Consider the following 24421-nt stretch of genomic DNA (forward strand, 5'->3'; position numbering starts at 1 on the left):
GGCTCGGAAAAGTATCTCCCTTACCACACCCTTCAAACCACAACAGCAGTGCTTAACATTGCTGTTATTAGGCAGAAACAGGTGGTGGTGGTAGGACCACAGGGGGTCCTACCACCTTTAATAATTCTAAAATGTAGTATTTTTAAACATAACCTTAGCATACTTCTTAAATGTGTATAATACTATCTAAAAGAATAAAAATGTAAGAGAATAAACAACGTAGCGGAGGTTGAAGTGATCTTAAAGTGTCTTGGGTTTCCTACGAGGCTGTAACTACTTACAAGTGTTGTTGAATCTGAAGGGGCAATCGTTCTAACTGTATTAAACTGTTCTAAAACGTCAACTGAACGTCAAAGAAAATGTCGTCATTTTTAAAATGTAATGAATGTAATTTAGTAATTGACGAATTACTAGCTTATATATTGAACAAAATATCGATAATTGATGAAATTAGTTTAGTGCAAATTTGTTCATCTTCATTTACAAATGAACAAATACAACAATCATGGAAGTTACTTTTCGATTCCATTCCGTCAAACAAACGTAAGAAAATATCTCGTAAAGGTGCGGGAAAGGAAAAACGCATTTTAAACGATATTATTGGACTTATTAAGGTAACAGATCCAGATGTATTACCAATATTTGTGGCTCGAGATCTAGAAAAATTACCACCGATAACATTTGATCATTTAGATGTTACTAAATTGCTGAAAGATCTTACATTAATGCAAACAGAGATTAATACAATAAAATCTTCTTACGCCACTTTACAGCAGTTAAAGGAGATTGAAACTGACGTGAGTCTTTTAAAAACTACACCCACATTGAGTAATAACAATATAAATATGAGAAGAGATGTTTGCAATGACATAGTACATAATAAATTAAATGCATTTTTATCCCCTAGATCTAACTTAAGTGCTTGTCCGGAAATATGGAGCAGTGCACAGAAGAATGATTACATTAAAGACCGTGAGTTTTCACAGGCTTCGATTATATTATCAGCCACACCACCTTTGACACCTGTACCATCTATGGCAGTCCTTAATGAGAAGAACTGTAAGCCTACGTATTCAGATATTGTACGTAAAAAAAGGCATGATCAAGTCATTCAGGATAAACATGAAAAATGGACTACTGTATATGCTCGTAATAAAAATTCTGTCTTAAATAAACGTTTTGTAGGAAAAATAGGTATAGCAGTAGAAGATAAAAATTTCAAAGCTGCTGATAATAAACTTCCTATGTTTATTACTAATATACATAATGACACAAAAGAAGAAGATATTTGTAAATATATTTTTAATAAAACTCAAGAGATAGTAAAATTAGAAAAAATTATAACTAAAAAAGAAAATAATCATAGTGCATATAAATTTTTTGTGCCCCGTCAAAAGTTACCCTTGTTTTTAAATGATAATTTATGGCCTCAGGGTATAATTTTTCGTCGTTTTGTACATTTTGTACATTTTAAACCAAGACGTATTATAAACGATAAATATCATTATAATGATGCATACAATTCGACAATTCGGAAGTTATAATTGTAAAAGTATTAAACGATCGATTGATGACGTTCGGCATTTGTGTCAATCGTGTGACTTGTTAGCTCTGCAAGAGACGTGGCTCTTACCAGAAGAACTTGACTTTCTGAATAATATCGATAGAAATTTTAATTGTACGGGCACATCGGCAGTCGATACGACAGCTGGATTATTACGTGGAAGACCTTTTGGAGGTGTTGCATTAATGTGGCGCACAAGTATATTTTCACATGTATCTGTAATTAATTGTAATAATCCTCGTATATGTTGCATTAAGGTCAAACTTTCGGCTGAAAAACTTATTTTAGTTTTCAGTATTTATATGCCTACAGACATGCCTGAAAATTTGACAGAATTTACCGATTGTCTATCAACGATAAATGCTATTATTGACAATGAAGGTATACAATGTGCTTATATGTTAGGAGACTATAATGCTCATCCAACAGAACTATTTTATAAAGAGTTGTCCAATTTTGTATCCGAGCAACACTGGTCATGTATTGATATTGATAAATTGGGTCGCGATTCTAATACATTTACATTTGTAAGTGAGGCCCATGGTTCAAAGAGATGGCTAGATCATTGTTTAATTACAGAATCCGCGACACGATCTATAATTGATGTATATGTTATCTTTGATGTATTATGGTCAGATCATTATCCACTTATAATAGAATGTAATTTAAGTGTAGTTAACTCTCAACTTGAAAAAGTAAATAAAAAACATAATGATATTATTTGGGGCAACAGAAATAAAGATCAAATTAATTTATATTCTAGTGAATGTCATCATGAACTAAAATTAATTACTTTTCCCGATAAATTTAGGTTCTGTTGTGATAAAAATTGTAATATTTTAGATCATAAACTTGAAATTAATAATTTATATAATAAAGTTGTATCAATTTTAACTAAATATGCAAAAGGCACTCGAAATTACATGCATACAAAAAGAAAGAAAGCTGTAATTGGCTGGAATAGGCATGTAAGCGTAGCTTACAAAGAAGCCAGATGTAAGCTTAAAACGTGGTTACTAAACGGAAAACCTAATAGTGGTATGATTTTTACAGAAATGTATGAGACAAGAAAAATATTTAAATCTCGTTTAAAATGGTGTCAAAAAAATCAGGAAAAAATAAAAATTGATATTTTAGCTGAACATCACTTAAAAAAGGATTTTCGATCATTTTGGAAAAATACTGCTGATTGTAATAAAAAAACAGTATGTCCTGTTAATATTAATGGCTTTTTTAATGGAAAGGATATTGCCAATGTTTTTAAAGACCATTTCATTGTAAAATCGCCACGAAGATCATCAAATTTCAAAATTATTAGTGATTACAATTTTAGTAAAGTGTTGACTAGAGTCACAACAAAGAATGTTATTGATGTCATTAGATGCATGCCCCCAGGAAAGTCTCCTGGGCACGACAGCCTTAGCATTGAACATTTGCGACACGCAGGGCCCCACTTACCCAGGATCTTGAAATTATTATTTAATCTATGTATAAGTCATTCTTACTTACCATGTGAAATGATAAGAACAATTGTAGTACCTATAGCAAAAAATAAAACTGGAGATTTGACAGATAAAAATAATTATAGACCTATATCATTAGGGACAATTATTGGAAAAGTGTTAGATAGTTTACTACATACAGAAATAAACAAAAACATCTGTATACATGATAATCAATTTGGTTTTAGACCTCAATTGTCAACTGAAACAGCTATTTTGTCTTTAAAACATACTGTTAATTATTATACTAAACGTAATACGCCAATATATGCTTGTTTTTTAGATTTAACAAAAGCTTTCGATTTGGTTTGTTATGATATATTATGGAAAAAACTGCAAGAAATGAATGTTCCTTGTGAAATTATTAATATTTTAAAATTTTGGTATTGTAATCAAATCAACTCCATTCGGTGGGCAGGATATTTCTCAGATACGTATAGATTGGAATGTGGGGTGAGACAGGGTGGCCTGACCTCGCCTACACTTTTCAATCTGTACGTAAATGCGCTTATTGTTGAGCTCAGCAAGAGTCATGTTGGTTGTCATATTGATGGTGTCCCAGTAAACAATATAAGTTATGCTGACGACATGGTATTGCTGAGTGCATCAATATGTGGTTTGAGAAAACTTTTAAATATTTGTGAGAATTATGCAAAAGTTCATGGATTAATGTATAATGCTAAAAAAAGTGAAATCATGGTTTTTGGGGCCAGCGGTAAATATCCGAATAATGTACCTGTAATTAAATTAAATGGGACACCTTTAAAACTAGTTAACCAATTCAAATATTTAGGGCATATAGTTACCACTGACCTTAAAGACGATCAAGACATTGAAAGGGAAAGAAGAGCATTGTCAGTGAGGGTCAACATGTTAGTTCGAAGGTTTGCTCGCTGCACGCCTAAAGTTAAAATTACATTATTTAACGCTTATTCCACGTCTTTTTATACCAGCAGCCTTTGGACCAATTACACCCAAAAAACTTACAATGCTCTTAGAGTTCAATATAATAATGGTTTCAGGATGCTGATGGGACTACCAAGGTACTGTAGTGCATCAGGGATGTTTGCAGAAGCTCATGTAAACTGTTTTTACACTATAATGAGAAAAAGATGCAGCTCCCTGATGTACCGTGTCCGGGATAGCACCAACAGCATCCTGAAGATGATAAGCAATAGAGTAGACTGTAGATTTATTTCCCATTGCAGTTTCCTACATATAAAATTGTAATGTACCAAAAAAATTAATTGTAATTAAATAAATAAGTCTTTGTTACTTTAAATAAACAATTATATTATTATTATTATTAACTCGTGGGAACTACACTAACCAGGGGAAAGATGTATAAATGTAAGTTTTTGACTATTAGGGTTCTGTACCAGAAGGGTAAAACGGATTACTATGCTTACACTATCTGCCCGTCTAACACAGAGCTCTATCTCTTGAAATCGTAATAAACACTTCAAATATTAAATGGTAAATATAAAAAAATGAAAAATTGTTGGCACAGAACCCTCCGAGTGCGAGTTCGATTCGCACTTTGCCAATTATTTATAAACTCAGGCAATTATTTATGAACTCAGGCCTTTAGGTTTATATGAAGTCAGGCGTTTAAGTTTAAGTGTCCTCACAAAGTTTTCCTTCGCCTTTATAGCAAATATCACTTGCTTCAGTTTCTAGAACACACATAACATTGAAAAATCAATAGTCTAGGATTCGAAATTAGGACCCCGATTGAAGGACCTGATTGCATCGACCTAGGCTATCACTGTCCAAACTGCTTTTACGAAAATGTATTTCAATGTCATCTGATATTGATACTGAAAATAATTATCATCTCTACACATTCGGTTGTACAAATTGCGTTCAGTTTGTGATTATTTGGTCAGATGCTACAATTATAAGTGTTAATGGTTTGCAACTCCAGCTCGTGTCCACTTGACACCAAATGTGAAGCGGCAAACGGCATAATTCAAATGAACAGTTTTAATGACGAATAAAAGTTTAGACTTAAACGGGAAATAGTTGATTTTTTCACAAAAAATTTAAATCAATGATCCTCAAGTTATCCCATGTTATTCTGGAATGGCTGGATTGTGCCATCGCATGTCAAACTAGTGTATTTTAGATAAATATTGCGGAACTCAGAAGACGACAAATGTTTTCATTTTGTTTTTCATTACAAAAACCCCATAAAGTGGGGGAGCATAAAGTAAAACTATTGATACTGGGACGTCCGCCCTATTGTCGACCCATTACTATCCCACTGATGGGCATGGGTCTTCTCCCAGAATAAGAAGTATTAGGCCGTAGTCTACCGTACTGGCCTGTGCCTGGCCAAGTGCGTATTCGTAGAGTTCACGCACCTTTGAGAACTTGTTTCATATATCAGGTATGCAGGTTTTCTTACGATGTTTTCCTTCACTGTTAAAGCAAGTGATAAATACGCACATAACTTTCAAATATCATACGTGTACCTGGGATTCGAACCTCGGACCCTTCGAACGAAAGGCCGAGTATCCACCACTATCTCTGCTAATACAAGAACTGTAGTCTCCAGCAAATAAATTTCGTAAGAAAAAGAGGTGCAATTTAAAAAATAAGTACAAAGTAAACGCGTCTGATAAAATGCAGGTGCCCGCCGCTCGCTAATTCGTGTTTGTTCTTCCATAATGAAAATACAACAAGGGTCCCTATTGTTTGTGCGTTTGCCCGCAAGCGGCGCCCAAGAGGTACTTGCGCACGTGCGGGTGCGTTTATAGAGGGACAGGCGACCGGCGCTGACAGTAAGCACCGTGACATTTAGCTAAGAAGTTTTGATTGGTGAAAATTAGTGAAGTAAAATGTTGATCTTTAAAAATTTTAATGTGGATTTTTTACATTTCTTATGTTTCTGAAACTAGAAGATTATTTCTATTTTATGTGGGTTGTTGGTCACGGCTATTCATGAAAATGTATAAACAATTCGAAATAAAAAAGGATTAAGCGTGTTGCTAGTCATGAGGGCTAAGTCTGAAAGTTTTATATGTACTTAATTCTTAAGTAAGAATAGATAAAACAGCACACACAGGTTTACACAGCGGTATCATAGTTAAACCACAAAGAGGCATTTCTGAACTGTGTTCTTTTTTTGTGATATTTGACACTATTTAATTTATTTCAGTGCTTTATCTTTATAAAAATCTATAACTACAAATTGTATTAAATATCTTTAAGTATTATCCGTGGTACCGCTGGGCTTCGTAGCGGCGGAGTACAAACAACGCCACGTGCCCTTATTATTTTTTCATCTCGAGGTAACAAATATAAAGAGTAAGATGAATAGATAATCCTTTTACTACTTACTTACATAATAACTTTGAAATTAATTTTATATATTGTTGTAGTGGACAGTAAAAAATAACCTCGAACTAGAAAACAGAGCCATCTATCGGGTTTAAAAGTAACCTAATTTTGCAAGCTTTTATTAAAATTGCCTTTTGTTCCTGTTCTGTTGCCTTGAATTTGTATATATGTATGTGTGGATAAAATCTCGCAGTTTTTTTTTAATCTTAAACTATGTAGTAAACTCAAAAAGAGCTAAAATATTGCATACATGTTAGGTTTGGATGACAACGCATGATTAGGTTAGTGACGTCATTATAAATTAAATATGGAAGACGCCCCAATAAAACGGACCAATATTTTATGCATCCCCATATTTTCCGTGAATTGGCTATATTGGTTATATCCCCATGATTATAGTTTAGTGAAAGAATTTGAAAAAATACACTTACAGAATACATAATTGAACCATACACTTACAAAATTTCATAAAAATAGGCTTTATAGGCGGTTTTATAGAATAAACAGTGTCGAGATTTATATCCCCTAACAAGATAACTGATTTAAAAATCCTAATAAAAAACAACAGTACCTCATCGTCGAGATCAAAGTCGTGTAGATACGGATCACATTACCTTGTCTACTTTGTCTGTCTGTAGCTATCCTTTGGAAATGACTCATAAATACGGCTTTACGATGTTTCCTTTTTGATGTATCCAGTTGCTTAAGATGCCGTCCCTCGCCTGAGGGCGTTGTCGTGGATTTCTGTCATCATTTATGCAACACCTTTGTACTTTACAAGTCGGTTGCCTGACCGTACCGACCGTGACTTTAATTCATAGTTAAGTAAAACGTGTAGATTGAATAAATAGTAAACAGCGTAGAAATTTGTTAAGAGGGTAATATTGATTGCAGTAGAGATATATTTTTATATATAATATAGGAGTAGTAGACGAGCATGCAGACCACCTGATGGTAAGGGGCTTCTGCCGCCCATAGATTCTATGATCAACGCAGATTAGATCAAAATCCTATATGAGGTCCTAAGAATCATATTCAACGAATTTGTATGTGTTGCTATTCCTGGGGACTAATGTAAAGCGTCTTAAGTATGTCTTCCTAACTTTTTATCGGTTTCAACAAAACTTTTTGTCTTCCTAACTTTTTATCGGTTTCAACAAAAAGTTTCTATTTCAAATTAGTTTACATTTTGTACTTAAATAATACTCATTTACATTTATACTTTTCTTACTATGACATATGTCACAAGGAATTTACAGTTTCAGGCAATTGTTTATTTCGGACCAAAATCACTTATGAGATTTAAATAGTTGAAAAAATTATATTTCTCTATTTTCAGGCCTTAAAACCATGTAATATCCTAAGAGTGGGTAAAATGGCCCTTCAAGAAAAATGGAAATACTTATCATATCTATAAAAATCTAAAACTCATAGTATTCGTATAGCATGGAAGATTTTTTTCAGAACCTCAAAAAGAAACTGTCTATTGATAATATCGTGGAGTTCATGAAAGAAGGTAATTTTTCAAAAATACATCCGAGATATTTCTAATAAAATGCAATTTATACACACTCAACAGTGTTTTAATAAACTTCATTAGATTTGAAAAAAAATGCAGGTATAATTTATTTAAAACTGCTTTTATTTACGAAACTCTTCTGTCTAGTTCTATGTAATGGTTATGTCGATAATCTGTCACTAGATAACTGGTTACGTAACAAAGTGATATAATGAAGCGCTCTCAGGAGTATAGATTCTCTCACATTTCTTATTTTGTACAATTTTTTCGCAGCTGAATTAATAGACGAAAATAAGCTAAAAGAAGAGGAAGTCCGCGAAACCCTTCAAAAGATGGACCCTAACAATATAGTTGACGTTGAAGAGTTAACCACAAAGATCAGCGATATTGCCGAGCAGTCTAAAGCGACAATCGATGATCTGAAAAATCACTCCGAAGAAGTTATTTCAGCAGCCAAATCTAGTATAAGTGTGCTTCAGAAACCAACAGAGCAACCGGAACTTACCGAAGAAGAAGAAATGGCTAGACATGAAGATATTATTAATTTTTATAACTGAATCCTACAGTAAAACACTGATGCAATAAATTTTATTTAACTTACTTCCCTTTTTTCAATTAAGTTTTTCATTTTTAAACCGAACTAAATTACATCGCGCAATACCATGTTTGTCTTATATTTGACGCAGGTTTTCTCTCAAGGTGGAAGAAGTTTAGGCTGTCGACAACCCTGCTGGCCAAGTTCGGATTAGTAGACTTACACACCTTTGTGAATTTTTAACAAGCTACTAAGTATGTAGGAGTTCTTACTTTTACCTTCAGTGTGCAGTGCGTGATAACGTATACTAGGCACATAGATTAGTAAAGATTACTCACTCCTAACAAGCGAATGTACCCAGTTTTGAGAATTGAAATAGTTGCGTAAAAAAGTTTTGCCACGTCTCCGTGCTAAAATATCCCTAAAATATTTGAAATAATTATTTATTTATTACGTAAATTACGCAGTATTAGTTATTTATTCGTAAATTTTCTCTAAAAATGTTTTTATTTTTCAAGAATTCAAAAAAAGAACTTACTAAAATAAGCCGTTTGTGGCTTCATTCAATTTCAAGGCAGCGAAGTATCTTTACTAATCTATGACTAGGCACGTAACTTTGAAAATCTCAGGAGCGAGATTAGGAATTGAGCCTCGTCCCACTCCGTTTGAAACCCAACTAAATTTGCAACATCTTAATTATATAAATTAGTATTTGTGTTAATTCACAAAAAATAAAATCATAGGTCTGCCATGAGGGTTCATAGAATGCGCGCCAAACTGCTAGTCCGCTCCGAATATAGAGACGAGTCGCGTCGCAATAGCAAATTGCAGTTATTAGCTAGACGAAGACAGCGCAGGACCTTCCCGGCTCCCGTCCGCTGCCCGCTCTCGCCCACGGGTACATAGGTGCGTTAGTGTGCCCTTACGCTACGAATTATGTGCTAATTAAACCTGGGCGCAACAACTTCAGCGCGGACTAGAAGTTTGGCGCAGACTATAACATTAGTCAAATAGCAAATAAAGGTAACAGTTAGCTAAGTACTTACATTCCCATGAGGGCCCTCGCCAAGGAAAGAGACAGGTCGCATGCGCCCCCGCGGGAAATCCAGCAGGGGCGCCACCCCGTTTGGGGGCTCGGCTTCAGGGAGTTTGATGGAGGTGAACAGCCCCGGGGCAGGGCGTTCGCGGCGGTGCACGCGCTCTTCCGGGTACGTCTGTGGACAATGATGTCAAAGTCAAGGTGTGTCGGAGTTTTTTGTTTACTCGTAATACAGGAGTAGTGGATGAGCATGCAGTCCATCTGATGGTAAGTGGCTCCTGGCGCTCATGGACTTCTGTAACTAACCCCAGATAGGATTAGATATTCGTCCTTGAGGTCGGCCACATACGCGCCGCTACCCCTGAGGACTAAACTGGAACGCCTCGGAAAAGTCTCCCTTACCACACCCTTCAAACCAGAACATAGCAGCGCTTAAGACTGCTGGTATTTACGTATCATGTATGGTATCATATCGAGTTCAACTTCCGCTTACACGGACAAAAATGTGGATGAAATTCGCAAAGTTGCAGGATCCAGCACGGTGTCAACAATATTAGACGGGAGTGCATATTTGGTTTAATCGCGGGTGTTCATATACCATTATTGTCTTGCTGAGTACAGTTGTCCCTCTCAGAATGAGAAGGATCCAGCCTTAGCCTACCGCGGTCAAGTGTGTTTTGGTAGACTTCACACGTGTTTGAAAACTTTTTTAAACTCACAATGTTTCCCTTCGCCGTTAAAGCAAGTGCAAATTATTTTTTAATACGCACATAACTGAAAAATCAGAGTTGTGTGTCTGGAATTCGAACCTCGCACCTCTCGATTTAGAGGCCGAGTTTCAACTACTAGGCTATTGCTGTGTTTATTTCCCCGAAATTAATAATTCACCCTAGTTCGTAGCAAATCACGCTCCATTCGCTAGTAGACCGTCAAAGCAACTCGCAAGACGTAGGCGCTTTGATTAAAGCCGTTGAAACGTTCATAACCAAACAAGAAAAAAGCGTATTAAAAATGTATAAACGCGCGCCACTCGCTATGGTTTCTGAAGTGTTACTAATGGATTTACGGCAACATTGCGGGTGGTCATCGAGAAATAAGATTATTGCACAGACCTCCGCTTTGAAGTTTACGATAGAGACTTCCGAGTTGCTCGAATGGAAAGGCGACAGATCTAACAGAAATAAAACTGTTGCGTGGTTTCTGCATTCAGCGTTAGTGCTTTTGAAATGAAATTAGATGTTACACTTTAATGGTATATGTATTTGAAGTAGAAAGTGGATGGATCTTATAATGATAGTATATATGTTGTATGATAATAAATAATTTGATCGGTCTTTGTTTTAAAAATAATTCTATTCGATCAATATTACAAATGATAAAAGTGTTTAATATTTTATCCGACTGCGGATAGTTCATATTTTTCGAAATGCCCAAACGGTTTGACGGATTTTAACATGAGATATTAATTATAATTGTTTAAATTGTGGGTGTGACGTAGGTTATATTATATTTAAACTGGTTTCTTTCGTGGGTTTCTTGTTTCCATAATCATTTTAGTGATCTGTCTGTTTACGAAGGTTTAGATTTTATAGTAAAACAATTTAGTCTTTATGCGAAAGAAAACAATAGCTTACATTTTTATACCACCTTATAACTAAATTAAATAGCTTAATTAATAATTTACAAATTTCAAATTGAAATCCGGACGCATGATTTTTTTTTCAAATTAATCATGTAAGTTTGTATGTCCGCAATTTTCAAAAACTACTGATCCAATTTGGATGGAGATTTATTTTATGAAATCACGTTTTATAATACATTAGTACGAATTTATTGTCACTTTTCTGGAAATTCGAAAAAACACGATTTCTTACAAAACTGTATGAGTAACTTCGTGTTTCTGGTGTTATAAGGATAGTTTTGAGGTCACTTTATCCAACCAGTTCAAAGGGTGTTGAGATTGTTTGGCCCACCCGATTTCTCTTCGTTGAGGTTTCCGCCAAATAGCCTGTTTCTAGCACGTTTCAAGATAAATTTCATCCCGGCTTTCATAACAAATAACTATGCTTTGTCTACTGAGATCAGGATTTGAAGCTTGATGGACGAGACTGGATGATCTTAAATATAGTTATATATGTGTTGATTGTATTTAAGCTCTTGTAGGAAATGTGCACGCAGTGATAGACTAGTGGTTAAGAAACTCGGCCTTTTGATCAAATGCTCCGAGGTTCAAATCCCACGCACGCAACTTGTATTAGAAATTTATTATCACTTGAATATGCAGTGAAGGAGAACATAGTGAGGAAACCTGCATACCTGCGAAATCTAAAAAAAAAATCAAAGATATGTGAAGTTTACCAATTCGCACTTGGCCAGCATGGTGGACTATGGCCTAATCCTTCTTATTCTGAGAGAAAACCCGTGCCCAGCACTGGGACAGTTATCGGTTGATGATGAAGGAAATTGCAATATTTATAGTGTTTTGTGTTTGTGTGTGTGTGTGTCCGAGTACGCAGATACGAATCTCATTAGCATATTAATAATTAGCGTATTAGAAATCAATGTTATTCGAAACGGCTTTACCGATTTTCACTAAATTTTATATGTGTCATTCAGTAGGTCTGAGAATCGGCTACTATTTATTTTTCATATCCCTAAGTGATAAGGATTGTTCACCCTTAACATTTTTTTATTTATAAGGCAACACAACGTTTGCCGGCTCCTTCAAGAGATTAATACGATCCAGACATATTTTTTCAAGTTTTCATCCAGCAAGTCTTCTATGTATCAAGTATATTGTGTACCAAGTTGTATTTTTAGTACCAATATCCATGTAATTGGTACTGAAATTAAAAATCGGAATCCACCGTCTTCTTTAATACGCAACAACTCCATTTCTGTTTTCTATTGATCAGTTTCGTTACGTTATTATGCGTTATTAACGATATTCGTTTTATATGCGCCAGTAAATAACCTGAAGTACTCGGCTTAATTGCTATTCCCCTACCAAGATTGTGCCGTATAATTTATGTTACACGATGACTTATTGTACCTGTAAGTAGGTACAGAACTTCGCTTATACGATTGGTAATCCTGTCGATTTTACTTTTAATACATTGGAATTCCAGAGTTCTAGGGGAGGTATTCAAATTTTATAGGTTTTTGTATCAACAGCGTTGAAAAATATTTTTTTATAATTGATGTATATTCGTAGATTAGATCTGCTGTGTTTTGTTTTGAAAAGTGTGGTAAGGAGAGATACTTTTCTGAAGCATTCCAGCTTAGTCCTCAAGGGTGGCCACGCATCTGTGGACTTTAGGTGAGATTCTAATATTTGGCGTTGATAACAGATGTCTACGGGTGGCAGTAGCGACTTACCATTAGGGGAGCTGCATGCTGGTCTTCGTCTGGTACTCCTATATTATAAAAAAGGTGGATTCCCATTTGCTAGTTGAATCTATAAAAATACACCTATGATTTGTGATCCAAAATAATAACTTTTGTACATGTTTCTCGCTCACACATTACTGAGAACGACTGGGAGGCAACATAATGTAGCGGTATGAATTTCGATCTCTGCTCTAAAGTAACGTAAAACTTTTAAATATTACCGTTTAGAATAACCATAAAAATCTTCTATTTTTATTAAAAAAATGTTTGATAAAGAACTTTGCTTACATTTCTCCCGTGCCTAGGCTAACAAGGCTGTTTATTACTTTTCTTAATTTCCCTTTCAAAAACTGAGATGGCGGCGTTATTGTGAATTATATTATACCTACAGCTAAAATAAAAGTCGGGGTTTAATTAAATGAGTTGAAAAAAATGTGCTTATCAGAATAACAGAGGGTTGGATGGGTAGTAACCATAAATACTACTAACCACAAAACGGTGTTCCTATTTTCAGAACTAATAACAGCTGTGTTAAGCGCTGCTGTGTTCCGATTTGAAGGGTGGTAAGGGTGATATGCTCGAGGTCTTCAAACGTAGTTTTTAGAGTAGCACGTATTTATTAGTTTTTTTTTTAATATTTGGATCTGACGATAATGCAGACGTGCGACCTGATGGAAAGTAGTTAAGGTCGCCTATGGACATTTGCAACACCAGAGGACTCGCCAATGCATCGCCGGCTTAGTGTATTAACTATTTAATTAATTAACCAATTAATTAATTAACCAATTAATTAGTTAATTAATTATATTATATTATTGGTTAATTAATTAAATAGTTAATAATAAACTATCATCAGATTTCAACAAGTTTTCGCGTAGCTCTCTGAAGGCAGGACTTCTGTATACTTATGTATGTATGTATGTATGTCTGCATACTTATGTAGGCTTTTGTATACGAATTGTTAGAAAGTTTACATAAAAGTTTACCGTTTCACATAACGGACGTAACAATTGAATACATGGTTTATATATAATATCGTAGCTCAGCGGGCTTAAGCCTGAGCCCTACAAAGCCGTAGTAAAACATTAACAAAACGCCAACGGGTTCACAAGTCGCTCTCCTCATAATGCCGTCCTTTCCTCATTTATCATTTCGCAAACAGCCACATAATACCCCTAATGAGTAAAATCCAAGCATACCTTAGTCAATACCATTAATATTACAAACCCGGGCTCTCCCCTTACAGATGCTCGCTACCTACCGTATATTATAGTTTGAAGGTTATTTGAATTGTTTAGAGGGTGGAAACGAATTCTTAGGTTAGTCACGACAAGTTTTACGTTTATAGTTTAGTCAATCTTATATTTTGGTCAACTTTATCAATGTAGTTCAAATGATATGAATAATATTAGAAATTAGCAGTGTATACTATATCGACATCAATTTTGTCCTACTGCTGGGCATCTGAGCATAGAGGAAATCCTCTCAGAGTGAGAGGGGTCCACTGTGCTGATCAAGTGTGATTTGTTAATCTTTTTCAATAAATCCTCAGGTTTCCTCAGGTCAAGTAGGTTTCCTCACGATGTTTTTACCCTACTGTCAAGGATGATTATTCTTCACCGCTAAAGCAAGCTTAATTAATTTTTCATACGCACATAACTTTGAAAAATAATTGGTGCCTGTGATTCCAACCTTGGATCGAGGATGAGTTTGAGACACTAGCTACCACTGCTTATATTGTATGTATAACATAAACGATGAACAAGTTACCAACGGAGAAATTAAAGCGGGTTTATTTAAAACGCGTCTTAACTGAAACTGCTCTATCTGTTGATATAAGCAACAAGTATTTAAATTAAGCTTGTCTAGCGCTTTAAAAGAATAGTTGTAATACACTCAATTCTGCCCTCCGCCTCAAGTACACAACTAGAAACTTGGGTATCGTTGGCATATTTATGATCAAACGGAATAAGGTAGTAGCTATGCAAAACCGATCCATTATTTAATTCAGCTCCCGTGTCACACCCCTGTTTGTGGAAGGGTGGCGGGCGTAACGGTACAAGTGACATATTCACGCGCCACTCGGGTGTACTTACTAGGTAGTGTTGCGGCTATGCTACCGTATGTTACACATAATGGAGTGCCCGCAAAAGATGGTGGCATAAGCGCGCTAAAATGCCACATAACCAGTATACAGGCGTGATGAAATTTTCCTATTCAGCTCAAATTGTTTAAATAGCGTTGACAAATATCCTATGTGACAGTTTAGTTAAACTTTTTCATGATGTTTAATTATATTATTAATAGATCGGATATTGGATTTAAAACGGTTAAATAGGACTATTTACCAATTGGTAATTAGTTGTTCTGAAATAGGTATATGTCAAACGTCGATCAATTCCTTAATGTGACGCGGGAAGAAAGTTTGGATTAAAAACTTGAGTCTGCTTGCTTTAAATTTTAGTAAATGCTTTGATTATATTTTTATTTATTTTTTCATGGATTTATTCAATTTTTTTTATAGTATAATTTTTTATAATAAATTATAACTTTAATTCATTTAATATTCTTTAATTAGGTTCATAGTAGCGAGAAATTTCCAAGTATATGATCAAGTTATACGTACTTTCATATGTTTGTATATTATAAAGTTTTTTTACTTATGTAGGTACCTCGGAAGGATGGTAGTGCTGGCTTGACATTGATGAATCAGTTACACTGCAGCAGATTAAAGCTAGACTGCACTTGATAGATGATAGAGTGTCTAACTTTTTTATTTTATTGTAAATGTTTTTATTTTATTTCGTAGAAGCTTTCGTTCCCTATTTAGCGGGGATTTGGAAAAGCCTTTCTTAGGGCTTGTCTACGTAATAAAGGGTAATTGTGTAAAATTTCATGCTTATAAACCTGCCGGATTAAGTGCTGTGTTATTATCAGTAAGAGTTAGGGCCTGTTTCCTGTCGCGCTTGTTTTCTCACGCATTCATGTATACCAGTATTTTTATTCAGAGTATTTTTTTTGCCTTGTTTGTTTCATTAGTCTCTTTTCGCTACTTATATATGTGGGTATAAAATATCAGACTGCAAGTGTCACGCGTGCGTGTGTATCACGCGCGACAAGAAAACCGCTCTTAGTATTTTTATTATCATAATCATCTAGCAGTTTCGTATTTCAGACTAGGGAAGACTACTACGATTTTGGAATTGAAGAACTTACAGGCATGTAGGTAATTGTAGGTACTTATTATATAATTAATATTTATTATGCTTGTAATTTTGAAAAACTTAATATAACTGCGTTTAGAACTACTAGGAAATATTGAAATTCATATAAATAAAACACCCCTGCTTCTATAATCTAAATCTCCATTATGTAAAACTAATTTGAAATGTATTACAAAATAATAGTAATAGTAAAAGGTTATGTGAGTAAGTTGGGGAGTTAGGGGGAGGTTGGCAAGAAATAGTTTACAACAATAAACCCGGTTTCAGGCGTACTGAATATTTTACGAGTGCGAGTGAAAGAGACAGCTGTATATCACGGCTCACATGTTTTACAGCGTATTCAGCGCTTGATATATTGGCTTTGCTAACAATGAAACGTGGGTAAAACTTTGAACTATAATGATTTAACTTTTTTACAGTAGTTAACTTGATTGATAGGTAGGTTTATTATCTAGTTTACTAGTTGATATAATCTAGTGAAGAAAGGCTGTGAAAGTTTAGTGGTTTAAACCCAATAAGGGATCCAAGAAAGAAATCTCAGGCACCTCTGATTTTTCAGTTATGTGCGACTATTATTATAGCCGCACATAACTGAAAAATCAGACTATTATTATGTGTGACGACCCGCGTGGCGGAGCGGTCACCATACCGGTCTGACGCGCAAAGGGTCCCGGGTTCGATCCCCGGCCAGACAGATATCTAAATGATGAATTTAGATTTCTGTTTCTGGGTCTGGGTGTTTGTGTATTTGTCTATGTGTGTTTCCATGGCACCCACGACACAGGGAATCCTAATGTGGGGCTGTGAGTGTAGAAAGAGTGTTAGAGTGTTAGCTACAAGGGCTACAATTGCTACAAGGGTAAAGAAAAACATAAGGCAACCTATACACCTGAAAATAAGCCACTAGAAACTTATAAAAACAACAAACTCGACTACTTAAAAATATAGACGACACCGCTTCCACAATTTAGACGAATCCAATAACACCTCATAGTTTAAAATCAAGCCGTTCGGGCTGCAAGGTGTGCCAAAGAATGACACATACACTCGTTAAACATTACTTTGCGGAGTTGCTTAAAAATATTATCACAATCCAATGTTAGGTACGAAGGTAAAAGTAAGAAATTTAACTTCTTTTTTCATAATATTGGAGTAGCAGACGAGCATACAGTGCACCTGATGGTAAGTGGCTACTGCCGCCCATGGACATCTGTAATCAACCCCAGATAGGATTAGATATTCCCACCTGAAGTCGGCAACAGATGCGCCGCTACCCCTGAGGACTAAGCTGGAACGCCTCGGAAAAGTCTGTCTCCCTTACCACACCCTTCAAACCGGAACACAGCAGCGCGTAATACTGCTGTTATTAGGTAGAAATAGGTGTGGCGGTGGTGCCGCCGGAGTCGAACCACAAAGGGGTTCTACCTTCTGTCAAATTGGGGTGTTAACTAAAAGTTGGCGTATAAAAGGGCACTGTAGATCGTCTACTGGGTAGTTATTTTCCGATCTTTGTAAAAAACGTTACTCTGCCAGTTTTGTTACTTATTTGCGTTTAATCGTTTTTCTGTTAATTTATTTAAGAAAGTTAAGGTTTTCTTCTTATAAAAAGTTGGTTTTTAAATAATTTCCTGACGAGGTTATTAATCAAAATAATTCGCAAACTGTTCAAACTGCAACGTTTGGTTGTTGACCGCATAACTGCTACTCTGCGATTGTATAATGGAACACAAAAACTTCATAACTAGGTTAGACAGAGGGTTGTTAGAAAACGTAGTTGCTTTTGCACCAAAGATCTGAATAATTGAATAACTTCAGCGAAGGAATTGTAAGGAGATAGCAACTATGAAAACGATTCATTAATATTGAGCAGGTATCATGCCTCTTGCAAATTGATACTTGAAAACCTTTGAAATATAGCCGCCCAATTTTCCTGGTAGTTGTGTAGCCTTCGTAAACTTTTTTCGTTACTGTTCCAGTGCTGGGCGTGGGCGTCTCTTTGAATTATGGTCTTAATATGTTGAAAACATTTTGAAAATCTGACATCGAAGTATCGACTATACCGACAAAAAAGTGATAGCATATGTTGCACTTTAAAATGTGTAGTAAAACTTATACGAAAGAGGTATGTTAACTAAATAAACGAATGTGTAACCGACCTATGATAGCGCTTCAGTCCATTTAGTGTTTATTACAGATATCAAAGCGTTGCAGTGACAAACACACGCAAGACTAAACAAACGGTAACTTTAAATTCAGATCGCCAGTTGCCGTCCATCGATATAGATAGTCATCCGATCAGTTCAAATTCCTAAATAAAAACACTAAAACTGTCGACACCAATGACCTAAATTTTTCATGCACATTCGTGAATGTTTGCGGGCGAACGTTTGGGGGCTGACCGCTGGCCAATGTGCGGTCGCTGTATAATTGAATGCGTATGCACTAGTGTGGTTAGCGATAATGATGACTTGCACGAAAAATAATTGAAACAATGTGTACTTACCTAAAATTATTAATTCTAATGATGTGCTCAAAAACGCGGGTTCACAGCAGTGCATAATGAACAGTGACGGCATAATCTACTAGTAATTGGATTGCGCGTTTGATTACTTAAACAATAACTTTTAACCTTACAGTGCTTATGACATTAAAACTCGTTTTTATAAAATGGGCCGTCTGTACTGCATACGCAATTTTAAAATGAATTTTGATGGGGCTTTCATAAAAGGATGGATACTTCGTTAACTCATACAGCTGAAAGTAAACAATATTGAAATAAACAAAAAAACAATAGCATTGCCTTATTCGTCCGATTAGCAGACGACTAGACCTAAAATCAAACGCGTACCACTCATCGCTTCAACAACTAATTGGCCACGAAGCGGTAGCATATTAAGCTCCTAAGCAGCTTAACCGCAAAATGGTAGACTATTCAATATCGCTTGAGCTATAGTAGCCAGTGGGTCAGACGGTCAGAGTGGACGGTAATGCGTCTATGAAATACAGTAGACAGTAATGAGCTACGATTAATGCAATATTTTGTGTTACAAAGACAGCCGTCCATGTTTGTTCCTTTATTTTGGTGTACCCTGAAAATCAGCGCCTTGGTTACACTACCATGGCATTCTATACAATAGTAAGAACTTGTTTTTTTTATGTTTATATTTTGTTTTGATTCTTGTTTTTTTAGTCATATGTGTGCTGCTATTATATAGTATTCCGTGAATAAAAAAATATTATTATTATTATATAAGTCAATACAGTGCAGTACTTTTAGAGCGGTAAAATAAACATTTCACAATGGAAACAAGCTCAACGTAATGTAATCAAGTCTAATATACCTTTTGTAATATGTCTCCCCTCGCCTAAGGTTTTTAATGCCCCTCTCGGGAACTCTAGTAAGTTCAAGAGTTTTTGAATTATATACATATTTCTGCTCACAATATGATAATATAAATTACCCTAATTTGAAAGTGTTAAATACGGCATTGTGGAGGTGATATTTAAACGAGTTCGGGCTTAATTTTTTAATTTGAAGCAGAGAAAGGGAAGGAAGTCATTTTAAAGTTATTATTTTTTAAATCTTATCATAATTCACACACACAAAGACTAGTAGCAAAATACTATTAATGATTATTTGAAGTTTATGAATTTTGGGCTTTTTCGATAGATGGACGTTTTTGGATTCATTTAAGATTAAGACGTACTATATTTAAAGTAGCGACAACGACAATGATAATTTTATAACTATTTATTTACTGTAGTACGATATTTCTGGCTATATACAATATCGTCATATATAACATATAACGTTATTTATAAATTGCTCAATTTCAATTTACTATTGCAACATTTACAAAATTTACAAAATTTGTGATATATATTTTTAGAAGTCATGGTATGGTGTAGCTGATATTTTATTACGACTGCGGTATTCGTACCGCACTGCAGTGATTCTAAGAAGCATGTCACCCTGAGATATTTTGACAGTCGAAAGCCAGCAGAGCCCAATGCTACGAAACACATACGCTCGGAGTCTGACGTTCGAATCTTGGGTGCGTATTTTAAATTAACATTTTCTGTATAGTTAAAAATGTAGGCAACCTTAGATACTGAGAATTGAGGTCTATGTGACCTCGTTAAAAGGGTGTTAGGTTTATTCATGTTGTCCCTGTAGGTTCTTTATTACATTTAATGCCCTATACGTGTACAGTATATTACTTACAATGATATTTCAAAATTAATAACTAAAACTTAACTTAGTACTAGACTTTCAATTAAAATTTAGAATTTAAAACATTTCTACACCAACAAAAATCAGCTTATCTAAAAAAATCTACTTACTATGTGTTCACTAATGGAACAGAATTCACCTAAGTTCCATGTATAAGCAAATATTATGAGGGACCGTGCTGCAGCATAATTAAAAATGAAGCAACAGGGCCTCAGGTGTTCTTCAACGAAATGCATTAATTAAGATAGCCGGAAAAACCTTGAACAAGGGTGTGGAGCACTAATTGCCTCAGTTAAGTTACAGGGTACGCGCCCTGAACCGTGAAACACGGTTAAGTGGCAGGTTAACTCTAATATAATTATATTTTTTTTGCAGTCCACCTTATGGTAAGTGGCTACTGCCACCTATGGACACCACCATCGCACCTATTTCTACCTAATAACATCAGTGTTAAGCGCTGTTGTGTTCCGTTTGAAGGATATGGTATTAGAGCTACATTTATCTAAAGCATTCCAACTTAGTCTTCAGGGCTAGCGTCTGTAGCCGACCTCAGGAGACTCTAATGTGGGGTCGATTACAAATGCCCATGGGCAGTCCATGCTCGTTTGTTGCTTGTATATTATAAAAAAAAATGTAAAGGTGCCGAATCAATGTGAGTTCGGACGCAAGTGTTTGTAAGAAAATCGTAACATTGTTCACCCTAGTAGCCCTGTTTAAATATCTTTGGATGATGCTTTGCTCTTGGGCGTCAAAAAGATTTATCTATTTCAAGTCGGAAGATTCATTGCTGTCACTTTTTCGTCGCCTCAAAGCTACGTGTGCTAGTTACACACTACTTAACTCTACGTGGAGGAATAAAATTGACACGACCCTTTTTATAACATAGGAGTAGCAGACGAGCATGCAGGCGACCTGATGGTAACTGCCGTTCACATCAACCCCAATTAAGATTAGATTCTTACCTGACGTCGGCCACAGATGCGCTGCTACCCTTGAAGACTAAGCTGGAAAGTTTCGGACATATATGCCTGCCGTACCACACTTTTCAAACCAGAACATAGCAGCGCTAAACATTGAGTTTATTAAGCAAAAATAGGTTTGGTACCGTCGGAGTGGAGCCACAGAGGGTTCTACCTTCAACTTGATATTTCTATATTCAAAAAATAATGTGAATTTTGTAGAGTCCATTGTATTTATAAAGAATGCTCATTAAATACAAAACTAAAATGTAAATATTTAGAGACGAAACTTTTAAAAGCCCTTTCACCTTTCGGGTTCTTTAAAAGTTTTTGAGAGATGCTTCGAATAATAGACAAGACTTCTATAAATACTTATTTATCTTGCATAGAGAATAGAGCTAGCAGCGTTTATTTAGAATAATTAGTTTTTAAACATAGCTCATTAAAAAATATGTTGCTATACAAGAAACGCGTGCGGATCTTGTCCTAAATGACCTTATAGGGGTAGTAAATAGAGTTACATAACGTAAAGTGTAATTTATTATCAATCTCTCAGCAGCAGTGTTAGCTAGTAGATGAAGCTCGACATCTCTAGCGAGGGGTCCGGGGTTCGAGTTTGCAAAGTTGTGTGAATATTAGAAGTTAATTATCACTTGCTTAAGCGGTCAAAGAGAACATATTTGCTTGATAATTGCTTGAGATTTCAAAAAAATCATGGATGTGTGAAGTCTATCAATTCGCACTTTGCCTAAACCCCTCATTCTGTGAGGAGACCTGTGCCCAGCTGTGAGACATTATTAGGTTGATAATGACTATGACACAAAAAATATATTAAAATCGGATCGTGGTGAAAAATAGCATTCGGGATCGTAGATAGCATTCGTTTGAAATTACCAAAATAATTTATTGTATTCACACAGGCCCGACAAAGGCACATCCCTAAACGTAATCCTTGAATGGGCAGCACATGTCGTTTGAGCAAACTCCGGTGTCATTATAAAATACGAGCCACAATGTGGATTCACTTTGAGAAATGGAGGCCGCCCTCGCGACCACCTGGGCCCGAGTCATCGAGCTACGAACTATGAGCTGTATATTTTACGGATTTTCTAAGTATTCTTGTTAAGGACAGACACTCTTTTGTAGTGAAGTACTTTGTAAGTCAGTAACGTGTTAAATGTGTACCCACAGACCTGTATTTTGTACCCAATAGGTCTGTGTGTGTACCGCGTTGAATATTAAAAGTAATTTAGTCTTTGAGTCTTTCGATTATGATCAATCGCAATAATTTTCTATTTGAAGATTCATGGACACTGTAGCATTTGTGTAGAGCTATTCATTTTTTCTAATGTTGCTTGTTAACTCATCCAAATCTACGTGTTAAAAGAAAAACTTACATTTTTAGTTGGTAGACATATTTTCCCATGCATTACGTATGGGATAACATTTACAGTGTTAAATTTGAACTGAACCCACAACACGCGAATTAACTTGTACTTGCCCGGTTTTCATTTCACCTACCTTTGTTATGTCACTACTTTACTTACATACATACATCAACAACCCATTACTGTCCCACTGCTGGGCACGGGCCTCCTCTCATAACGAGAAGGATTAGGCCATAGTCCACCGCGCTGGCCAAGTGCGTATTGGTAGACTTCACATACCTTTGAGATTTTTTTTTATAAATCTCTCAGGTATGCCGGTTTCCTCACGATGTTTTCCTTCACCGTTTAGCAAGTGATAATTAATTTCTAATACGCACATAACTTTGAAAAATCAGAGGTGCATGCCTGGGATTTGAACCTCGGACCCCTCGATCGAGAGGAACAGTTTTTGACCACTAGGCTATCACTGCTTTTTTACTACTTTACTTGTCTTAACAAAACTAAGCTAGGCCGATGATATGACATAAACCATTTACTGCAATAATAATAAATTCTTAGCTACGTTTTCTTACTCCCTTAATTTAGAAATTAGCTCCTTTAATATAAATAGCCGTACCTGGGTACCGAAACGTTCGAGTAATAAATTATTGAAAACGTTGGCCCCGAATTAGGGAATTCATTATTGGAATATTTATATTTAAGCTAGATTTATTATTTATGTTTAGGGATTAAAATAAAAACTTTTAGGCCCTGAAGCGTGTCTATTAATCACTGTGTTAATTCGTGTTTTGTCCTTAACTTGTTTTTGGGGTTCTGCAGCCAATGCGTAAAGCGGAACCCTGTTACTAAGACTCCGCTGTCTGACTGTCTCTCACAAGGCTCTATTTCTTAAACCATAATAGATTGACTTTAATTTTTTTAAGAGTATGTATTACGATGGTCACAATATATACAATAAATATAAAAAAATATGGAAAATAAATGAGCATTTCGGCGTTTTTCGCTTATACTGGACCATAATAGGTAAACAGTTCAAATTTTCACAATGCGTATACTTCAATGACTTTTATGATAACAAATACTAAAATAAAAATTTGGTGATACGGAACCTCTCGATTGCGACTTCAACACGCACTTGGCCAATTATTTAATAAGGTGTTTTTACTAGCGTACGGCACAACCCCATGATGTATGTACATTTTGGGCTTACAGGTATTTATGTTACTGTTGGACACACTTTATGAGTTTGTGGGATTAATGGTAATTACGTGCAAGGGATTAAATTTTATTAATTACACGCTCTACCCTGCGGTGGTGTCCACGCAGCGGTAACTTCGCCCCGTCGGCCATTACGGAATTTGCAATAGGGTACCGTGAGCCTGCGTTCAAACTAATACTTATATTGTAAAAAGCGGAAAATATTTACGAAACATTATATGTATATTACACTAGAATCTTATATTTTAAAAAGCGACTATAATTTAGAAATATAATATAGTATACTAAAATTATTACACTAACAATGACAATGAGGCTACGTTCAAACTAATTCTTATATAGTAAAAAGCGGTAAAATGCGGTTTACGTGGAATTTTAGGAAGACTTGTTTGCTATGAACGAAACGCACGATTACCCGATTGGAAAAAGAGAAAAAGAGAAGCGAATAAAAATTTGCCTAATTCTGTAAATAATATTTTGTTTTCCTGCTGACGTTGCGTTTAT

The 24421-nt window shown here is 35.5% G+C and overlaps 1 protein-coding gene and 1 long non-coding RNA gene across 2 annotated transcripts in view; one reads left to right on the forward strand and one right to left on the reverse strand.

Moving 5' to 3' along the window:
- The window catches only part of LOC140743791 (discoidin domain-containing receptor 2), an 83934-nt gene that overhangs the window by 16288 nt on the left and 43225 nt on the right, over nucleotides 1–24421 (reverse strand). The window contains exon 11 of the mRNA XM_073075379.1: nucleotides 9512–9679. Coding sequence (XP_072931480.1) covers nucleotides 9512–9679 — 168 coding nt within the window. The remainder of the gene's footprint in view (nucleotides 1–9511; nucleotides 9680–24421) is intronic.
- Nucleotides 7644–8530, forward strand: LOC140743128 (uncharacterized). Its single transcript, XR_012102385.1, has 2 exons — nucleotides 7644–7927; nucleotides 8204–8530. It is a non-coding gene; the product is annotated as an uncharacterized LOC140743128 (long non-coding RNA).

Source organism: Epargyreus clarus, unplaced genomic scaffold, assembly GCF_041222505.1.
Source record: "Epargyreus clarus isolate Ecla_fem2 unplaced genomic scaffold, WU_Ecla_fem_2.2 ptg000007l, whole genome shotgun sequence".
NCBI classification, from domain to species: Eukaryota; Metazoa; Arthropoda; class Insecta; order Lepidoptera; family Hesperiidae; genus Epargyreus; species Epargyreus clarus.